Source organism: Ziziphus jujuba, chromosome 5, assembly GCF_031755915.1.
Source record: "Ziziphus jujuba cultivar Dongzao chromosome 5, ASM3175591v1".
Taxonomy (NCBI): domain Eukaryota; kingdom Viridiplantae; phylum Streptophyta; class Magnoliopsida; order Rosales; family Rhamnaceae; genus Ziziphus; species Ziziphus jujuba.
This window is the reverse complement of record NC_083383.1, coordinates 10,501,201-10,520,417: the sequence shown is the minus strand read 5'-3', so window position 1 is coordinate 10,520,417 and position 19,217 is coordinate 10,501,201. Positions and strand designations below refer to the sequence as shown.

General features: G+C 29.7%; 1 protein-coding gene across 1 annotated transcript; it reads left to right on the top strand.

Moving 5' to 3' along the window:
* The first annotated feature begins 10,712 nt into the window (after window positions 1-10,712).
* On the top strand, window positions 10,713-18,062 carry LOC107411169 (glucose-6-phosphate isomerase 1, chloroplastic). Its single transcript, XM_048475892.2, has 14 exons — window positions 10,713-11,562; window positions 12,377-12,499; window positions 13,128-13,226; window positions 13,592-13,675; window positions 14,428-14,571; window positions 14,649-14,714; window positions 15,613-15,681; window positions 15,785-15,892; window positions 16,087-16,139; window positions 16,480-16,618; window positions 16,770-16,926; window positions 17,103-17,181; window positions 17,489-17,555; window positions 17,644-18,062. The coding sequence occupies exons 1-14, from the start codon at window positions 10,999-11,001 to the stop codon at window positions 17,776-17,778; spliced, it is 1,887 nt and encodes a 628-aa protein (XP_048331849.1). The 5' UTR covers window positions 10,713-10,998; the 3' UTR covers window positions 17,779-18,062.
* Window positions 18,063-19,217: the final 1,155 nt, after the last annotated feature.

Sequence of the window (19,217 nt, the reverse complement as noted above, 5' to 3'; positions counted from 1 at the left end):
GCGAAAATATTCTAGTACGGTGGTCTGCTCCTTTATCTGTGTACGTGTTCGTTCAGCGTACACAATCAAACGGTGATTTTCTCTTTTTATTTTTCTCTCTCAGTTAAATTTTATGGCGAATTTTCTAGACACCCAGACAACTTTTTTGTCACAAAGGAAATGAAAATATCTTTACAAACTAATTAAATATCTCATTTTATTTGAAGAATCGGTTAATTATTATTATTATTTTTCTCTATCCCCTGGGCCCTTCTCAAATCTGTGCATTCATGGACACAAATGAGGTGTTTTTGGTAATTCCCACATAAATCTACTGTTAAAGGAGTTTTACTGTAACAAAATAATAATAATAATAAAAAAATTATACTTTAAACAATCTCATTTATATTAGTTTGATTAAAAAAAACAAATCCAACTTTAAGCTTCCAGCTAAATTGGGATGGGAAGCTTTTTAAATTTCCAAACTAATTCCATATCTTACAATAATTAAAGATTTGATAAATAGATGATAAAAAAAAAAATATATATATATATATATATATATATTGATAAATGGATATATGATTTTATGAAATGGAACGGTTTTGATTTATTAAGATACGTTATCCCTCTTTCTTTTCTTTTTTTTTAATTTAAAAGATTTTGTTTGTTTTTGGAACTTCATACCTTTTCATATATATGTAAAATGATGGTTTTTTTATTCTGATGAATAGAGATATTTTTAAATTTGGCATATAAAATTTAAAATGATAAATTCAATAAAGTGCAGTTCTTCGTTCTAAACAGTTATTTTTTATTTTTTCTAATTTTTATTACTGCTTGATAAAATGAACTTTTTGTTGAAGTACCTTAACTAATGAATTTGTTTCCATTATTTGCCTAATAGAAAAATGTGAAACCAAAAAATTGTCTTGCGGAACACATTTTATAGCATATGAATAATTTAATTTCGCATAACAATGTGGACTTTTTTTTTCTTTTTTTTGGGTAAATTGTAACAATGTGGACTTCAGATCTGGGAAAATTCGGTCAACTTAAACCTAAAAGTTTAAATATTGGACATCCATTAAGCTTTAACCAAAACTCAATATTTAGTTTCATTGGTGCCAATAATTTGTAAGAAGAAAGCAGATCAAATACCCAAAAAGGTGGTTTGCTACTATCATCTTTTAACCAATATGATAAAACATGTTAATTAACACAATAACAACCCATTAATATGTTACAAAAATATTTTGATAACATATATTATATTTATTATTTGTTGATATTATTTCAAATTAGTTTCTCATATAATATTTTAATTCATCCATTTAATATTTAATTTTGTAAATATAATTATATTTTTATACTACTAATAATATTGATTATGTGGATTTCAGTTTTTTTATTTTTATTTAAAAGTGAATCTTATAATTGATCTTAATTGGCTCTAAAGGACTAAAGGAAATTAACGGTATTAATCACTTTGAGCTTTATTTTTCTGCTTTTGCAAGTTTATCAATTTGGGTTTGGCGATGATTGTTTCTAAGAGAAAAGAGCATATATTCAGTCCACAGACATTTTTAGATCTCTTGGAGATCCATTAGAAAAGAAAGGAACTAGGCTTTTGAAGTTTGATGGGAAGCTAGTGTAGAACAACGGGAGAGGGTTCTCAAGTAGTTCAGTGAGACTAGATAAAAACAGGGTCTGACGTTATAGATTAGAGTGTGTTAAATGTTAAGTATACATGTAATAAAAGCACCTTCAAAACTATACTATAACGACACTTTAGTTACCAATAGAAACGTGTAGTTACATTCCTATTTACGCTTTTTTTACTTCAAAACATTTCACTCCCTGAGTTATCTGACTGTGATAGCTCGAAATGATAAAAGAAAATTTTTTCACATCCGCGCCTTCAAATCAAATATTTCCTTATGTGAAGTGGTTGAGCTGGAAGCTATATGGAAAACCATGCAGTTAGCTTACAAGCTTGGATGGTTTAATGTGATGCCTTTTTAGTCATTTAAGTTTCAAACAAGAGAGACATAAGCCCACTTCACTAGGCTGCTGACATGTTCTTTAAAGAGATCTCCTTATAAATCTCTAATTTTGTTAACTACTCCTTGTATGGGCATCCAGAAAAGCAAATAAATTAGTTTATATTGTGTTTTGATGGGTGGTAAATTAAGATATATATAGGCTTATAGATTTAAATTGACTCTTATTCTATTTTGTTATCTGTATAAGATAGGAGAATGTATCTGAGGAAGCCTCTTGAATTTAGACTTTGTTTTCTTAACCTATCGTTTTGATTTTAATAAAACAAAAAACAAAAAAAAAAAAAAAAAAAAAGAAGAAAGAAGAAGAAGAAGAAGCATACTTCAATATACTTCACTCTCTAATAAAAATGCAGACAAAAAATGCACATTTGAATGGATTCCTCATACACATGCTTTGACAATGATAGATTAACCCTTTTGCTTGTCTTGCTTTACTGAATGTTAAAAAAGTAAAACTTCATTTGAACTTGTCGTAAAGTCGTTCATTTGAACATATTGCAAGATATATGTTCTACACATTTACATGAAAAAGATGCTTCTTGAAATAAGACTGGAGCTCTACAATTTTGCAAGAGCAAAAAACAAAATAATAATAATAATAAATAAATAAATAAAATTAAAACATTAATTCATCAAAACTAACCCCAAAAAAAAAAAAAAAAAACAACAACTTTTACTCATGTGATGGCATTTACATTTATTTTCTAATTCTATTATTACTGTAGTGTTGGGTAACTCCTTAAAATAAATAATAATAATAAATATTTGAGAAAATAAGTGGTCCAACACGATTAAACCACACGTAGACATTAAAATAATGGTATTTAAAGTACAATTATAGAGTTTATACATTTTAAACTTTTAAATTCTAATTCAGATCAAATAGTTATCAATTTAAAATTTTTAGTTATTAAAAATACTCCAAATAGTTAAAATATAATTACACTCCAACTAGTTAAGATATAATTACACTTATTTTAGTTATTAAAATTCAAGATATAATTACACTTTGGTTAAGTTGAAAATTATGGATAATATGGTAGCCTACAGATAATTACAATTTGGTAAAAGTTAAAACAAGATGGGACTACCCAGTATAAAAATTGGGGTTTAATATTAACTTAAAATTTTAGATGAACTATTTTATATATATTTAGCATATATAAGAAAGGCTCTAAAAATTTTAGATGAACTATTTTATATATATTTAGCATATATAAGTAAGGCTCTGATACAGAAATTTTGCATTTTATTAAAATTTAAGATTTTAATATTGATTCTTGGATTTTATTAACAGTTTAGATTATATTTAATGTTTAAAAAATTAACATGCTATTCGTAGCTCAAATACGAGTTGTTCTTTTCTTCTCTTGATTCTACCGTTTTCATTATACGTCAATCAATAAACTTTCTCTAAGCTAGAGCTAAAGAATGGGTTTATTTATTTATTTATTTTTTAAAAGCATTATTAGATAATGTGAATTATGAAAATAAATATGTCATATAAGTAATATAAATAGTATTTTTTTTAAAAAAGTATTTTTTAAAAATAATATATAAAATGATTGTCAATTTGATATAGCTTAAACATTATAAGGTAAAAAATAAAAGTATCTCCAATAATATATTACTGTATATGTAGTGTAAAAATTTATATAATTTAATTTAAATGAAACAAATAAACAATTAATTTTAAAATTGTTTTTTCAATGATAATATGAGGTTATTTACAACAATTAATTTATTACACATACTTTTTATTTAAAAAAAAAATAACCTTTTAAGAAATATTTTACTTTTAAAAAAATTTTATAATATCTAATAGAATTTTTAAAAATAAAAAAACACTTTGACAATATCTATTTTTTTAATTCTTTTCATATTAGCTTGATAGGATGTTATTTTTTTTAATTTATTATCTATTTTTTGTTGTCACTAAAAAAAGAAAAAAAATCTAACGAGATGCTACAGTATTATAAGCATCATTTAGTCTACCAAGAATATATATGTCATTTTTTGATAGATTAAAATTTAATAACATTTATCCCTTAAAGGTTTAGTTATCTACTTCTAAATCCTAGCTATAATTCCCGTACTTGAATGGCCTTAGATATTCTCCGTAATCTTGGAATCAACTTGGGATTGATTTTGAATTGATTCGTCCTTCATAGTTTTGAGTGTGTATATAGAAACAATGTTGTGGCAATGGAATTTTAAAGAAGGAAGGAGAAACGCTCCGAAAGCTCTTATAAAGTACAATAGAGGAGAAGTGAGAGAAAAGGGAACTAAAAATTCATGTGGATTGTTTTTAATTGAATTCAATCCGTGCAGTTGGTAAGATTCAACGGTTTATATTAAAATCTAAGAATTTTAATGAAATTCAGGATTCCTTTATTAGAGTATAAATATATATAAGGCAACAAAGTTTACTTATCAGAGTAGGAGGTTTAGGAGTTAGGAGATTGGGTTCCGGTAGCACAGGGCCTTTGGGTTAAAACAAGTGGCTTCCTGGGTTTTTCAATTGTACAGTCTTTAAGTGAACCATGCATGATGGGTTGCTGTCTGATTGGATTTTAGCATAGGTGAGAATTGATTGGAATTTAGCTTTGATGAGGCTTGTGTCATAATGGACAAGAAATCAAGGTATCAATTATGTTGAAATTTTGCCTCCAATTTGGATAATTTGGATGCAAATAGAGGAGCTGCCACAAACAATTAGGACATTGAGAAAGCAACAAAAACCGATGATGTTTAATATCTTCTAGAAGTTGAAATAGAACTTTTCTTGAATTCCCTTTTTCTTTTCTTTGTTTTTTTTTAAGCTGTTAAAAGGACAAACTGAGAGATCATCAATGTTTCAGAGAGCAGTGCTTTAGATAATGGTTTTGTTTCATTATTGTTTAGTGCAGAATTGATTTTGCCTACCTTATTTGTTGATTTTGGTATCCTGATATTTATAATTTTCATTTTGCCAGTTTCACATATGGTTAGTGATTAATACTATTGATGTTAAGTGTACAAGAAATAAAGTAATCCTTGCTCTTTCTCAAATACTCACAAATATGTGACAGACGAAATGTGACTCTGATCATATTATTTGCATTTCTTATATGTTTCTTTCTTTGTGTTTTTGTTTTTTCTTTTCACAATTTGCTTTGTTTTAAAACAACTATAGAGAGGTCAAATTGATTATTGTTTTTATAATAAATATGTACTTTAAATAATATTTGGCATTCATTGATTCAAAGTTGGGAAGATTGTAAACCGTATATATATATATATGTTTTTTTTGGCTAAAATTGGAAACCGTATATGTTATGCACATGAGTACTCACACATGTATGTATTGTATAATATTCAATTATCTTACTATTTTTTCATCCAAAAAAAAAAAAAATTTTATCTTACTATTTAATATGTTGGTCACTGGTCTGGCATAAAAATTTTACTTCATCTCAGGTTTGACAGAATACTAAAGAGCACCTAAGACCACCTACTTTTTAGTAGGTCCTTCCCTGCTTCATTTATTATTTTCGAAACATGAAAATAATGATAGAAAATTCCCACCTGAGTTGTGGAATTAAATTTTTTTTTTCTTTTTTGGCTTTTAGTGGAATTAAAATAGTTATGATATCGAAGATTTCTTTTACTTATAACTGCTTTTTAAAATGTGGAATTCTATTACTTATTTAAAATTATGTGATATTTTATTATTTATAGGACAGAAATAGAAGATAGGATAAAGTTTTTCACCATTTATACACATGAACTACTTTTGAATATTAGTTAAGCTTATATGAGTTTAATCATCAAAGAATAAAACTTTAATTTAGACAACTTAATGATATAATTTTGTTTCTCTATTTTTCCGAAGATATATCTGCTTGAGAAGTTATTAGGTGGCTGTAATTTGAGTTGGTCACATAATCAGGTATTTACATGTATCAAGAAATTATCAAATCAGCAGGACTAACTGCCTTTCCTCTTCCACTCCCACTTAATTAAATGCTTATCATATAAAACGTGGTTGATATTATATACATTCCATGGTGGTTTGCTTGTTTGAAACATTTCAAAAATATCCTATGTTAGTTATTTCAAATTTTTGTTAAACTTAACTGAAGAAGGATAATATAGTAATTGAATATTTTTAAGATATTTGAAAAGATAGACAATTTTGTTTTATATAAATTGCGTAATATAATATAAAAGAATAAAAAAGGAAAAAAATTATTTCAATCAAATAAATAATTATTATATTCTAAAAAGTAAAGAAAAAGAAAAGCATAAACCGGTTCTGATTTCTTATTTTGGTGGGTTTTGGATTAATCTTTTTGGGTTTTCCTCATTCTCTAGTTCTTCCTTTTTTTCTTTTTTCTTTTTTTCCCCACTCATTCTTCTTCTTCTTTGTATTGTTATTATTGTTTGCATAAAGGAAAAGAAAATATCTGCAAAAACTAATTAAATATCTAATAATATTTATATATACATATATATATATATATATATATGTTTTTATCTGTTGAAACTAAATTCTGTTTGAAGTATTGGAAAAATAGGGAGTTATTAGTAATATCCATCTAAATCTACTGTTATTATTATTATTTTTTTTTGAATAGCAAAAAATAATAATAACAAATCTAATGTTAAGTTAAGTTTGGGATTAATTAAAGTAGATTTTTACTTTAAACAATCTCATTTATATCAGTTTGAATAAATTAAAAAAAAAAAAAACTGAATTGGCATAAGGATAATTACAGTAAAAAAGTTATTTAGAAAAAAGATGGAATTAGGCTTTCCACTGAGAATAGATGGATATAATGTTAATTGGGAATATAAATTCGGTAATATATAAAAGATTTGATAAATGCATATAGATACTCGAGCAATTAATATGTTATATTCCTATTTTTCTTCTTCTTCAATTTTTTTTTTTTTCTTCTTCTTTTAAAACGATGGGTTTTTTAACCTTCGTTCGACGTGATGAATTAAAATATTTTTAAATTTGGCATATAAAAATTCAAAATAATAAAATTCAATATAGTGCAGTTCTGCATTCTAAACAGATTTTTTATTTTTATTTTTTTACTGCTTGATAAAATGACAAACTTTTTTCTGAAATACCTATACTTATGATTCTGTTTTCATTATTTAGATAATAGAGAAATGTGAAACAAAAAATTGTTTTTTTTTTCCTATGCCCCCTGGCGCCCTTCCCCCCTCAAGACTCGAACCCAGCTTCGGCCGGGCTGTGGTCTGCTAATCACTGAGCTCCCACGGGAGTCGAAACAATTTAATGGCATATGAATAATTTAATTTCGCATAACTTAAACCGAAAGCTTGAACAATTAAACTTTAACCAAATCTCAATGTTTAGTTTCATCGGTGCCAATAATTTGTAAGAAAAAAGCATATTAAATAATTAGGTGATTTGCTAATATCATCTTTCAAACTTTTTAAAAACTTGAATATGAACCTAACAAAATTCCACACAATACAATACAAATTAACACGATAATATTATCAATGTTGTTCTGCATTAACTATAATAACATTGATGCAATAACGATAATATTATCAATGTTGTTCTGCATTAACTATAATAACATTGATGCAATAAGACATGTTAGTTAATGGATTATTAACAAAGAAGCACGATGGTGACCTGTTAATATATTAAACAAATATGTTTTGATAGTATGTAAAATTGTTAAATATTTAGTACTTGTTAATATATTAAAAATATGTTTTGATAGTATATAAAGTTATTAAATATTTAGTACTTGTTGATATTATTTAACATTATTTTTTATATATATTATTTAATTCATCCATTTGATGTTTAATTTTGTAAATACACTTATTTTTTATACTACTAATATATTGATTATTTTGACACAACCTATTTTTGTATAGAATTGTTATTTTATTTTATTTAAAAATGAATTTTATAATTGAGGTTAACAAATCAATTAAATTTGTATATTTTTATACAAAAACTTAACAATTTGTATTTGGATGAAAACATTTTTATATTAACACAGCATAATACAATACAAAAAATATAATACAATATGTTGTCAAGTTTAAATGAATATGATTTTGGTATATCTTTATTCTCATTATTTCATTAAAAAAAATTTCGTTGATGAATAAATTATTGAGTTTTTTCATTGATGAGAAAAAATAAAAATAAAATCATATCAAATGCTTAATCATAAAATGGATTAAAAAAATAAAAAGACAATCAACTAGTCCGGTAGTCCCCTCTAGAATCATGCGCCACATAATATTGTAACATGGGACCTTATGAGGCAATAAGAGGTATTGTAATTTTTAAACTCACAAGTGCGATAATTTAAATCTAGCATAAATAAATGGAAATATAATAGCAACATTTTCTATGTTTTCAAGAAAATACATAAATATTTTTATTGCAATTTCATTTATCTCATATATTATTTTTTTGATAAATTTGAATGTAAATTGAGTATATAAAAATGTACAAATGTTAATTACAGTTTAATTGATTGTATTTATATGCAAAAGTTACTAAGCAAAAGATGTAACATTACAACAAAAATAATTTATAATGGGGTAATTCTGTTATTGCAAAAAAGTGTAGTTCTATAGTTTTTAAAAATATAAAAGTATTTATTCAAAATATGTAAAATAAAAAGGTTAACCGTTTTTTCATTTTATTTTCAATGACCAGAAGCTTTTCAAATAGCCACAATTTAACTGTTTCACTTTCAGGTTTGTTACATATAATTTTTTTTTTAATTTATTAACTTTATTCTTCCAGTGCAAACATAAAAGATTTGTTTGGATTGGACAGGCAAAGAGAGTGAGATTAAACAAAAATAATAATAAAACAAATTGCAAGCATGTAGAAAAAGCCAGGAAGTTTTTTCTTTTTTTGGTGTGTGTGTGGGCGCGCGCGCGTGTGAATAAAGCCTGGAAGATCTTGTGAAAGTGGTTGGGAGCGGAGCAAGTGAGGCAAGCTCATGGAACCCGTTTCCAATTCTATCCGACGGTCAAAAATCACGTGCATGATTGGATATATGCCCTGCAACTACAAATGTACAGAGCACAATTATTTATTTATTTTTTGGATGAGAAATATATAAATCTCGCTAAAAAAATTGCTAGGTATTAATTTTTTTACCAAAATTATTTATTAAAGAATATGAAAAATAAATGTAAATATGAATAAATGGTTTTCCCTAAACAAACTAATTTTTATTTATTGTGCAAATAATTTGGTAATCTCTAGTATTATTGAAAATAAAATTTTATAAAACTAAATTGTTGCATTTTGATTATTGCACCTTTCGGGTAGTTGGACAGTCACATTTTGAGTTAAAATTTTAGTTGATGTTTATAATTATATATAAAATATTTTAAACGAACTAAGTCAACGGCGTTTTTTAATGTCCCAAACCATAAAGGAAGAGACGTTTAAAAAAATTTGGATAATGCCAATATTAACTTTAAAAAATTAAAATAGAGAAGGGAGTAGATGATAGCTTATAAAAAATGACGTGGCTATATATTAAAAAAAAAAAACTTATACTTTAATTCGTTCTTCATTCAAATTTCTTAATTATGTTATAATTTGTTACCTGTTAAATAAATTTCCAATATTTTACAGTAGGAAACTTGAAAATATCATATAGCTGTTGTAATTCAGCGGTTATTGCATGTATACAACTAATTATTATGTTATTATACTTTATAAAAATGGTTTAAACATAAACATTCAACTATAAAAAATTAATGTTTATTCGGGTAATGATCCAATTATTGAATCCCCATCTCCAATGTAAAAAGTAAACAAAATTTAATTTATTTTTAATTTTTTATTGAAACCAAATAATAATGTTGGAATACATATCAAATGGGGCTAAATTCAACGAAGTATTTTCTTTCCTATAATCAAAATATAAAAGTGAAATGACAATGTCATAATGGTTGATAATTGTAATAATTTGTCTTTAACTTTAATGGATGGTAACAAATTACAACTAAATTTATTTTTAACAACAACTAATACAGACCATTGATGATAATAGCACATGACTTTTTGAGTAACAACCAAAGCTGGAATCTCCCCAAATATAAAAAAAAGAAACAGATAATCGGATTTTAAATTCAAAATTTGATGTTAAAAATTCTCTTTTACCAATTTATAAAAATATTTATATTTGTTTAGAGGAAAAATGTGTTACAATATATATATATATATATATTTCAAAAGAAAAAAAGTGTTACAATATTGAAAATAAATTCTATGTCTCTCTACAATTTTTATTTTATTTTATTTTTTATTTTTATAAATCCTTATAGTATAATTAGTAAAATAATTGAAAACTATTGCCGCATACCTTTATATATGCGGATATAGATATTTTTGATACGTCATAAACTTTTTTTCGCTTATAAAATATATAAAATTTTAAAGAATCTTTTATTATTTTTTTCTTTTTTCGGAATACTAAAGAATCTTTAATTTTTAAATAGCATTCAGAAAAACAAAAACAAAAAAAATTGTTTTTGCATTTTACAATTTTGCGAAAAACGTGAAATCCATGCATGCAGAAGAGAATATGCTGAAGCATTCCGGTAATATAAGGAAGAAAAGAAGCCCAATTTCGTCAAGATGCGAGAAAAAAAATGCCGACCAATCAATGTGTGAACCATGTCCAACGCCGCCCGAATAAAGCTCGGAGCCAGCAGAGACAAACTTCAGCTCCAACTCACACACACTCCGTTTCGCTCTTTCTCTCTCTCTCTCTCTAATCGCGCACACACAAACCAAACTCCGTAAACCAAGCAAACAAGCTTCAATGGAGTAACCCAAAAAAAAAAAAAAAAAAAAAAAAAAAAAATCCCACCAAACAAAACCCCTTCGTGATCATCGCCGATTTCTCTTCGCTTTCGTTGTTTGCAAATGGCTTCGATCTCAGGCATTTGCTCGTCTTCCCCATCTCTCAAACCCCGAAAACCCTTCCTCAGAACCACCACTTCAACTTCTTCACTTAGCTGCAAAGACTCAGTTTCGTTCCCTACTCGGCGTATCTCCGATCGGAGTTTAAGTATCGGTAGTCCGGCTCATTCGGTGGCGCGGGAGATCTCAGCCGACTTGTCGTCGAAGACCACCGATGGAGCCGTTAAGAAGGAGAAGAAGATGGGGTTGGATAAGGACCCTGATTCGCTATGGAGGAGGTACGTTGACTGGCTATACCAGCATAAAGAGCTGGGGTTGTTCTTGGATGTGAGTCGGGTTGGGTTTACGGATGAGTTCGTGGAGGAAATGGAGCCCCGGCTTCAGGCTGCGTTCAGAGCTATGGAGGAATTGGAAAAGGGTGCGATTGCGAATCCCGATGAGGGTAGGATGGTCGGGCATTATTGGCTTAGAAATCCCAAGCTCGCACCAAACTCTTTCTTGAAGGTGCAGATAGAGAACGCTTTGGATGCTGTTTGCAAGTTCGCCGATGAAGTCGTCAGCGGTAAGGTTAGTTTTGAATACCATTTGATACTTTTTTAATTTTTTTTAACCTCTGAATTCTTATTTAAACGGGTTTAAGTTTTTATGTAAGTTAAAAGGAATTTGGGTTTAGTAATTGGTACTTTTTACTTTTATTATTATTATTATTATTTTCACTACCTTTGAATTCGTATTTATGAATGTACAAGAGCTTCATTTATCAGGACGAAATGATATATATGCATTCAGTTTAAAGATTCAATAGATAATTTCATATGATCACGAAAACTCTTCTATTCCCACCTTGGACAAGTTTTGGCTTATTGGATTAAGTTTTAATTCATATGAGAACAAGAAAAAAAGCAGGATCATATGAAGAAAACTCTTCCTGGAAAGTGACTTCGAAGAGTGTGGTCACCAAATTATGATTATGGCAGTTTCAAGAAAAAAAGCAGGATCATATGAAGAAAACTCTTCCTGGAAACTGACTTCGAAGAGTGTGGTCACCGAATTATGATTATGGCAGTTTCACACTTTCACTTGGCACCGATTTTACTCTTTCTGGGAAACGATTCAGCTGAGAGATTTGTAAGCACGTTGGCATGTCTTGGGTGATTCGCTCTGTTTGGGCAGTGATACTAGGCACGCTTTGCAACTTATGGATTTGGGACTTGTAACAAACATGTCCTATTCACGTACTGAGTTTTGAAGAAGTTATATTCGTCATCATAAATATTTATAAAGTGCTTGTGTAGTACGTTAGTGCTAAGCTTATTACATACTCTTACTCTCTTCCTTGTCAACATAGATTCAGTAGTGTCATGGGTTTGATATATTGCAGATCAAGCCACCCTATTCTCCAGAGGGGCGCTTTACCCAAATACTTTCAGTTGGAATTGGAGGTTCAGCTCTTGGACCACAGTTTGTTGCTGAGGCATTGGCTCCTGATAATCCTCCTCTGAAGGTACATGCAAAATGTGTGATGTTTTATTTTTTGGCAAATTCTTGTAAGTCCTGAGAAGTAAAAGGCCTCTTTAATATAATTTTCCCTAGATTTGTAACCTTTTTGTTTATTTTCTTTATTCTCTCTGCTTGCTGAGTTGCATTGTCTGACCTTTTATTCTATTCTCCCATTCCTTTTTTTCCTTCATTGTTGTTTTCTATACAATTTTTAAAATTGTTTGATGACGAACCAAAAAAAAAAAAAAAAAAAAAAAAAAAAGAGTTACAGTGGACAACTGCAAGCAGTGAACTTTATTTTTTGGCTAAGGAGTATTTGTTGTTGGGCTTGGGGGTGCAATATACTCTAGTTAAGTTTGTATGGGATATGATACAAATATAAACCCCTAGGCAAATATAAATGTGTACTGGATCTCAACTAGGTGAATCATACGTTTGTAACATAACATTTTGTTTATTATTAGGACTTTGAGGAGTTTGTATTCTCTCCGTACTAATAGAATGCCCTAGTTTTGAATGGAGAATTCCTAGCTTTGAAGTGCTTTGCTCTTAAGTGTAAATGATCATGGTCTTTCCTATTTTTTATGTTCTAATGTGTCTATCAGTCACATTTTTTTCCCCCTTGTTGGCAGATAAGATTCATTGACAATACTGATCCAGCAGGAATTGATCATCAGATTGCACAGCTTGGCCCTGAGCTGGCATCTACACTTGTTATAGTTATCTCTAAGGTTTGATGTTTTCTATGCAAAAATATTTTTATTTCGAGATTGAATATATGTTAATGCTTTTAAAATAAGCAAATATCTTCTTCCAAACATGTTCAACTTTGAATTATAGAGCAACCCAATACCTGATACTCTGAAAAATTCGAACAAGACACTAATACTGCTTGGCCATAATTGTTACCTTGTCCGTCCTCATAAGAATCTAGGTCTGATATTTGTTTTTGACAGAAAAAAAAAAAAATGGTTATATGATGGAAGGGGGTGCATGTCTTTTGCATGCGCTACCATGTTGTATTGGTTAATAATCCGGTTCTGGATTATATTGTTATGCATCTTGCTAATACAATGTCAAATTCGTTTTTTCTCAGAGTGGAGGTACTCCTGAAACTAGGAATGGTTTATTGGAGGTACAGAAGGCCTTTCGTGAAGCTGGCCTGGACTTTGCAAAACAGGTTCTAATCTCAGGTTTTTCTTTCTGCTTGTATTTATTACCCCCCTGCTTTGCTGTACAATTCTCTTTGATGCCATATGGAGCTAGAGTTGCAGAGTAAGATATTATGCAGCTCATTGACTAGCTTGATGTCAATAGATTTGCATGTACTTGTCTGGAAATCCCACTTTTGTGTCTAATTTTAGTCAAGACTATTATTTAATTAAATTTCTTCCAAATGAGAAAATTTCATTAGTCATTTCATCTGATGTTATATTTGTTATCAGCTTAGTACCTGTTCGAGTGTATGCTATTCAGTAATTTTGCATCCGTGCCTTGCAATTTATGCCTTTTGTCTCCTTTAACTTCCATTGATGAATTTTCATGCTTTTTAGGTACATCAATTAACTAATGTTTTATTATAAATATTTCAAGAGCATTTAGCTTTACCTCTTTGTTTATATCAGATTAGTTAGGTTGTAAAATTCAGACCTAGCAGTTTGATACTGGCTGTTCCAGATTAACGGGGGAAAAAAAAATAATAAAAAAAAAAACCTGCCTGTTGGGCTTGATTCCAATTCATCTTGTTTCAGATCAGTGGGAATGATGAACATTTTTGCTTTTATTCAGCTCTAGGCATGGGTTTGTTGTTATTGTTGATGAAATCCAGAATACCTATAAGTTGTGCCTGTTGTCTGAATTCAGGATTTCCTCTATCTTTCATATGTAAATTTGTCATTTTTTTTTTTTTTTCTTTTTTCATTTTTGATGCAGGGTGTTGCCATCACACAAGAGAATTCATTGCTAGATAATACTGCAAGAATTGAGGGCTGGTTAGCTAGATTTCCCATGTTTGACTGGGTAGGTGGCAGAACATCTGAAATGTCTGCAGTTGGTCTGCTTCCAGCAGCACTTCAGGTGTGTTATCTTGAATTCATTATATGGTATGATCATTTTTCTTGTTTTCTGGTAATCAATATGAAATCCATGTTTAGGCCATTGACATTCGAGAAATGCTTGCCGGTGCATCATTGATGGATGAGGCAAACAGAACCACTGTGGTAAGCATCGGTTCTTGCCTTTTATTTCTTATATTTGAACCTTTTATACGATGAGGGTGAGTTCTATTGATCACAATATCTTTATAAATTTTACTTGGCAATTTTAAAATCAAGTCCTAGAATGTGATGTGTACCTGTTCTGGATCCAAGAGACTGTCAGCAATTTTCTGGATGCAGACAATATCATGACCAACCATACCTATTTCTTGCAGATATTCAAATAATTTTTTGGTTCCCACCTCTAAATGCGTGCCTCTTTAAAATTCTTGCAAAGACATAGAAGCTCTAGTAACATGCTAGCATGAATTAGCTGCTAGGTCCCATAGAAGCTCTAGTAACATGCCAGCGTAAATTAGCTGCTAGGTCCCATTCTCCCAAACAGCTTTAACGAACTTTACATTTTCAAATTGCATTTCAGCTGCTTTCCCATTGCTTTGTAAGCTGTATCTGAAGACAGCATATGGGAGTACTTGAAACTGTATATAAAAAAGATAAGAGACAGTATAATATGATTCTGTTCATGTTTACTATGAGAAACCATTGGATCAATGTGTTGTGGTGATAGACAACAAAAAAGAAACCTTGGATGCTTTTCCAGTTTAATCATTGCCCTTCCTTTTCCTGGTTCCCAATTTTGATGGTTCTGCTAGTAAAGCCATTTTGAGGACTCAACAAGTAGCATTCCTTTTCCTGCTACATTTTTTATCTATTGGAGTCAATGCCATTTACTTGGTTCTTTACTGGAAATACTGTAAATGCATAAAGAATTTAGAAGACATTACATTATTGGTTATGAAAAGTTATATTTATATTGTAATATATATATATTTTTTCTATATATTTTTTAGTCCAACACTAAAATAAGAAAACCTTTATGATTTAAATTTTTGTTGTTCAGGTAAGAAATAATCCAGCAGCATTGCTTGCTTTATGCTGGTACTGGGCTTCAGATGGAGTAGGATCCAAGGTACATATTGCTTGCTCCATTTCAGACTCTAAATTACATTTCTTTTCTAGCTTGGTTAAATTGGTTGTGTGTGTATAAATTTGTTGCTCTTTGGCTTTTCCAGGATATGGTCGTCCTACCTTACAAAGACAGCCTATTACTATTTAGTCGATATTTGCAGCAGTTAGTCATGGAGTCACTTGGAAAGGAGTTTGACCTTGATGGCAATCGGGTATGTGATGTTAATCTTAGACGTATCTTTCTTTTGTGCCACTCCATTTAGATTGTTGAATAGTTTACTATCTATAAAATTAGTTAAAATTTACTTTTGCTATCATGAATATTTTGTTTCAGCATTTCAGAAAGACAGTAAAATGTATATTAGATTGGTTAAATTGGTTAGAAAATAACCTTTTGAATCGGCAGGTGAATCAAGGGCTCAGTGTCTATGGTAACAAAGGGAGCACTGATCAACATGCGTGAGTTTTCTTTTGTCTAAAGTGTACATTATTTATAGTGTAACACTGTGGGTACAAATCATTTATAGTTGAATACTACAAGTATCAAATTTGAGTGTACATCATTTACATTGTAACACTACAGACACCAAGTTTATTTTCCAATTTTGATTACTAAGTGATATGGCAATGTTTTAGTTGTTGAAAAATGATGTCCACATGTATCAAATGCAGACAATTAAAATGTGATACATCACTTGGTAACCAAATTTTGGTAGACAAAAATGGTCACTATAGTATGTTATTAGCTATATCTTGGAATAGTGTACTAAATATAAATTGCAACTTCTGTTTTCTGCAGCTACATTCAGCAACTGAGAGAAGGTGTGCACAACTTTTTTGTGACTTTCATTGAAGTGCTACGTGATAGGCCCCCTGGTCATGATTGGGAGCTTGAGCCTGGTGTAACATGTGGTGACTACCTTTTCGGAATGCTACAGGTAAAATTTATTACAAGGGCCATTTATTGACAACAACCTGATGGCTCTAATTCTAGAGATGAAATGCCAGCTTTGTCATTTTAAAAGTCCATACAGGCATGCTATGTTTTTACTTCTGATTAAACTGAACAAACTAAATCTACTTCTACAGGGCACCAGGTCGGCTTTATATGCTAATGAGCGGGAGTCAATTACAGTTACCGTACAAGAAGTAACACCTAGATCTGTGGGTGCTCTTATAGCACTTTATGAGCGAGCAGTTGGGATATATGCCTCACTTGTTAACATCAATGCTTACCATCAACCTGGTAAATATCTCTTTATGGCTATAATAAAACTGTGGATTATGGATGGTTTTTTGGCTACATCATAGATAGGGCACTGACACTGTTCATTAGAATTGCAATTTCATTATTCTGTCTGATGGATGTTTGACTTCCTTAATCATCTGTAATATGCCTCTGCGTTAAATTGTTTTTCTCAGGTGTGGAAGCTGGGAAAAAAGCAGCTGGAGAAGTATTAGCTCTTCAGAAGCGAGTTTTGGCAGTACTCAACGAGGCCAGGTATGATCCAAACTGTTGGCAGTATAACTTTTTGTTGGGTTCTTGAAGACTTAAGTATCTTTATTTATGGGCCCAAAAAAATATTTTATATTAGTTTTTGGTGTTGTCGAAAAATGTAAAACATCTTGACTTAAAGCACAAGCTGCTGTTTTTACTGTGAAGATTGTCCTTTTCAGATCCATCTTTTCTGGTCAAATGCCAACTTTTTTGAGTGAATTTACTTATGGCATAAGATCATGTGGAAAGGCCATTTGTGGACAAAAATGACTAAATTCTCTGTCTTTCTGCATCTTTGAATGGTTTTCAGCTGTAAAGAGCCTGTTGAACCATTGACACTTGATGAAGTAGCTGATCGCTGCCATGCTCCTGAAGATGTAAGAGCCAATATCCTCTACATCCATTTTAATAACCATTTCAGGATTCAAAATTCTTTGCTAACCTTCTTCACCCAAATTTGTACAGATCGAAATGATTTACAAGATTATTGCTCACATGGCTGCCAATGATAGAGCACTTATTGCTGAAGGAAGCTGTGGATCACCACGTAGCATTAAAGTTTTCCTCGGGGAATGTAATGTGGATGAGTTGTATGTTTAATGTTTATTTTCATGTATTGTTATGCACGTATCTGAATTTACCCCAAAAAGAACCAAAAAAAAAAAAAAAAAAGTTGCAATAAATTTGGTCCACCTGTTATATTCAATGTTAGTTTTGGGGATTTTTTTTTTTTTATTGATAATTTGGAAATAAAATTCCATTCTGAGTCAATAGTTTGAGCATTAGTCATGAAAGTTTCCATGATGATACTGCATAAAAAAAAGTTAAAAGTGTATTGGAAGTTCTTTTAAAACAGTTATTCACATAAGAAGGAATTTTGCCTATACTTTGGTTGTTATATTTTGTTAACATATTAAATTTGGTTTCCTATTATGGTGCATCATATCAGGCTAAATGCCAAGAGAAGTGGATTTTATTTTGGACCCTACTTTCTTCTTTACGACTATCGATAGAGATGTATCCGAATGAAAACGTCAATATCTAAAGTGTCGTTTATACTCTTTTTTTTTTTTTTTTTTTTTTTTGCACTTTATCTTTTTGGGATAGTCAGTGTCGTAGTCATTGTGTGATTGTCTTGAACAAAGTATTGGAAGTCCTGGTGTGAAAGCTAAATGGCAAAATCTGGTAGACATTGGACCAAGAGAAATTCAAAAAAGGGTAGCTGAGTCAATTTCCCACATTTACGAGACTGGCGGACCTACACCTAACCAGGCATAAGTGTCCGATTTCATCAGTTTTTTTTGGGTAATAAATAAAAATGAAAGCACACTTATTTATTCAAATTTAAAATTGGAAGTCATTGATAGTCTTGATCATATTAATTGCATAGAATTTAATATATGCTGAATATTAAAGAAAATGTTAATATTATAACAAGTTAAAATAGTGTAAAGAACAACCTTCTTGTTAAGTCAAGATAATTATTAAATACTGGAATATGAATAAGTTTGTTACACCTTGATCGTTTATGTAACGGTTATATGTTGCATAAAAGTTTTTCCTTATTAAAAGTTAAAAAGTGGATATTGTGTGTATAAGAAATTTAGCTGGATATGTTGCAATACCTATGCCTGTTTTTTCTCGCATCTCTCTTTCTCTATTCCATGGTGGTTCTTTGATTGGCTTTTTTACTTGGATGTTTGTGTTCTCTAATTGCAAGTTCATATAACTGCAGTAAAACATTGCATTAAATAACGATAATACTTGTACCGATCTTTTTAGCTAGCAAGAAGGGAATTGAGTTTTTTTACCCAAGGAAAAAAAAAAAGAAAAAAGAAAAGAAACTGAAAAACCATTTCATAATTTTGACACAGCTCATGTAAGCTTTTTTTTTTTTTTTTTTCATTTCTCAATTTTTAGAACGCAAGTTGGTCCCCCATTTGAATATATATATATTTATTTTATTTTATTTTATAACGTTAAAATCCATAAAGATGTTAGGCCATAGTGCAAGTCATAAGTGGCCCCGCTAATAAATA

Bases quoted from the DNA above. Each gene is read 5' to 3' on its own strand.
- LOC107411169 (XM_048475892.2), top strand. From the start codon at position 10,999: ATGGCTTCGATCTCAGGCATTTGCTCGTCTTCCCCATCTCTCAAACCC. The intron at 13,676-14,427 runs GTTCTAATCTCA...TTTTTGATGCAG, and splicing joins GCCTGGACTTTGCAAAACAG to GGTGTTGCCATCACACAAGA. The intron at 16,927-17,102 runs GTAAATATCTCT...TGTTTTTCTCAG, and splicing joins CAATGCTTACCATCAACCTG to GTGTGGAAGCTGGGAAAAAA.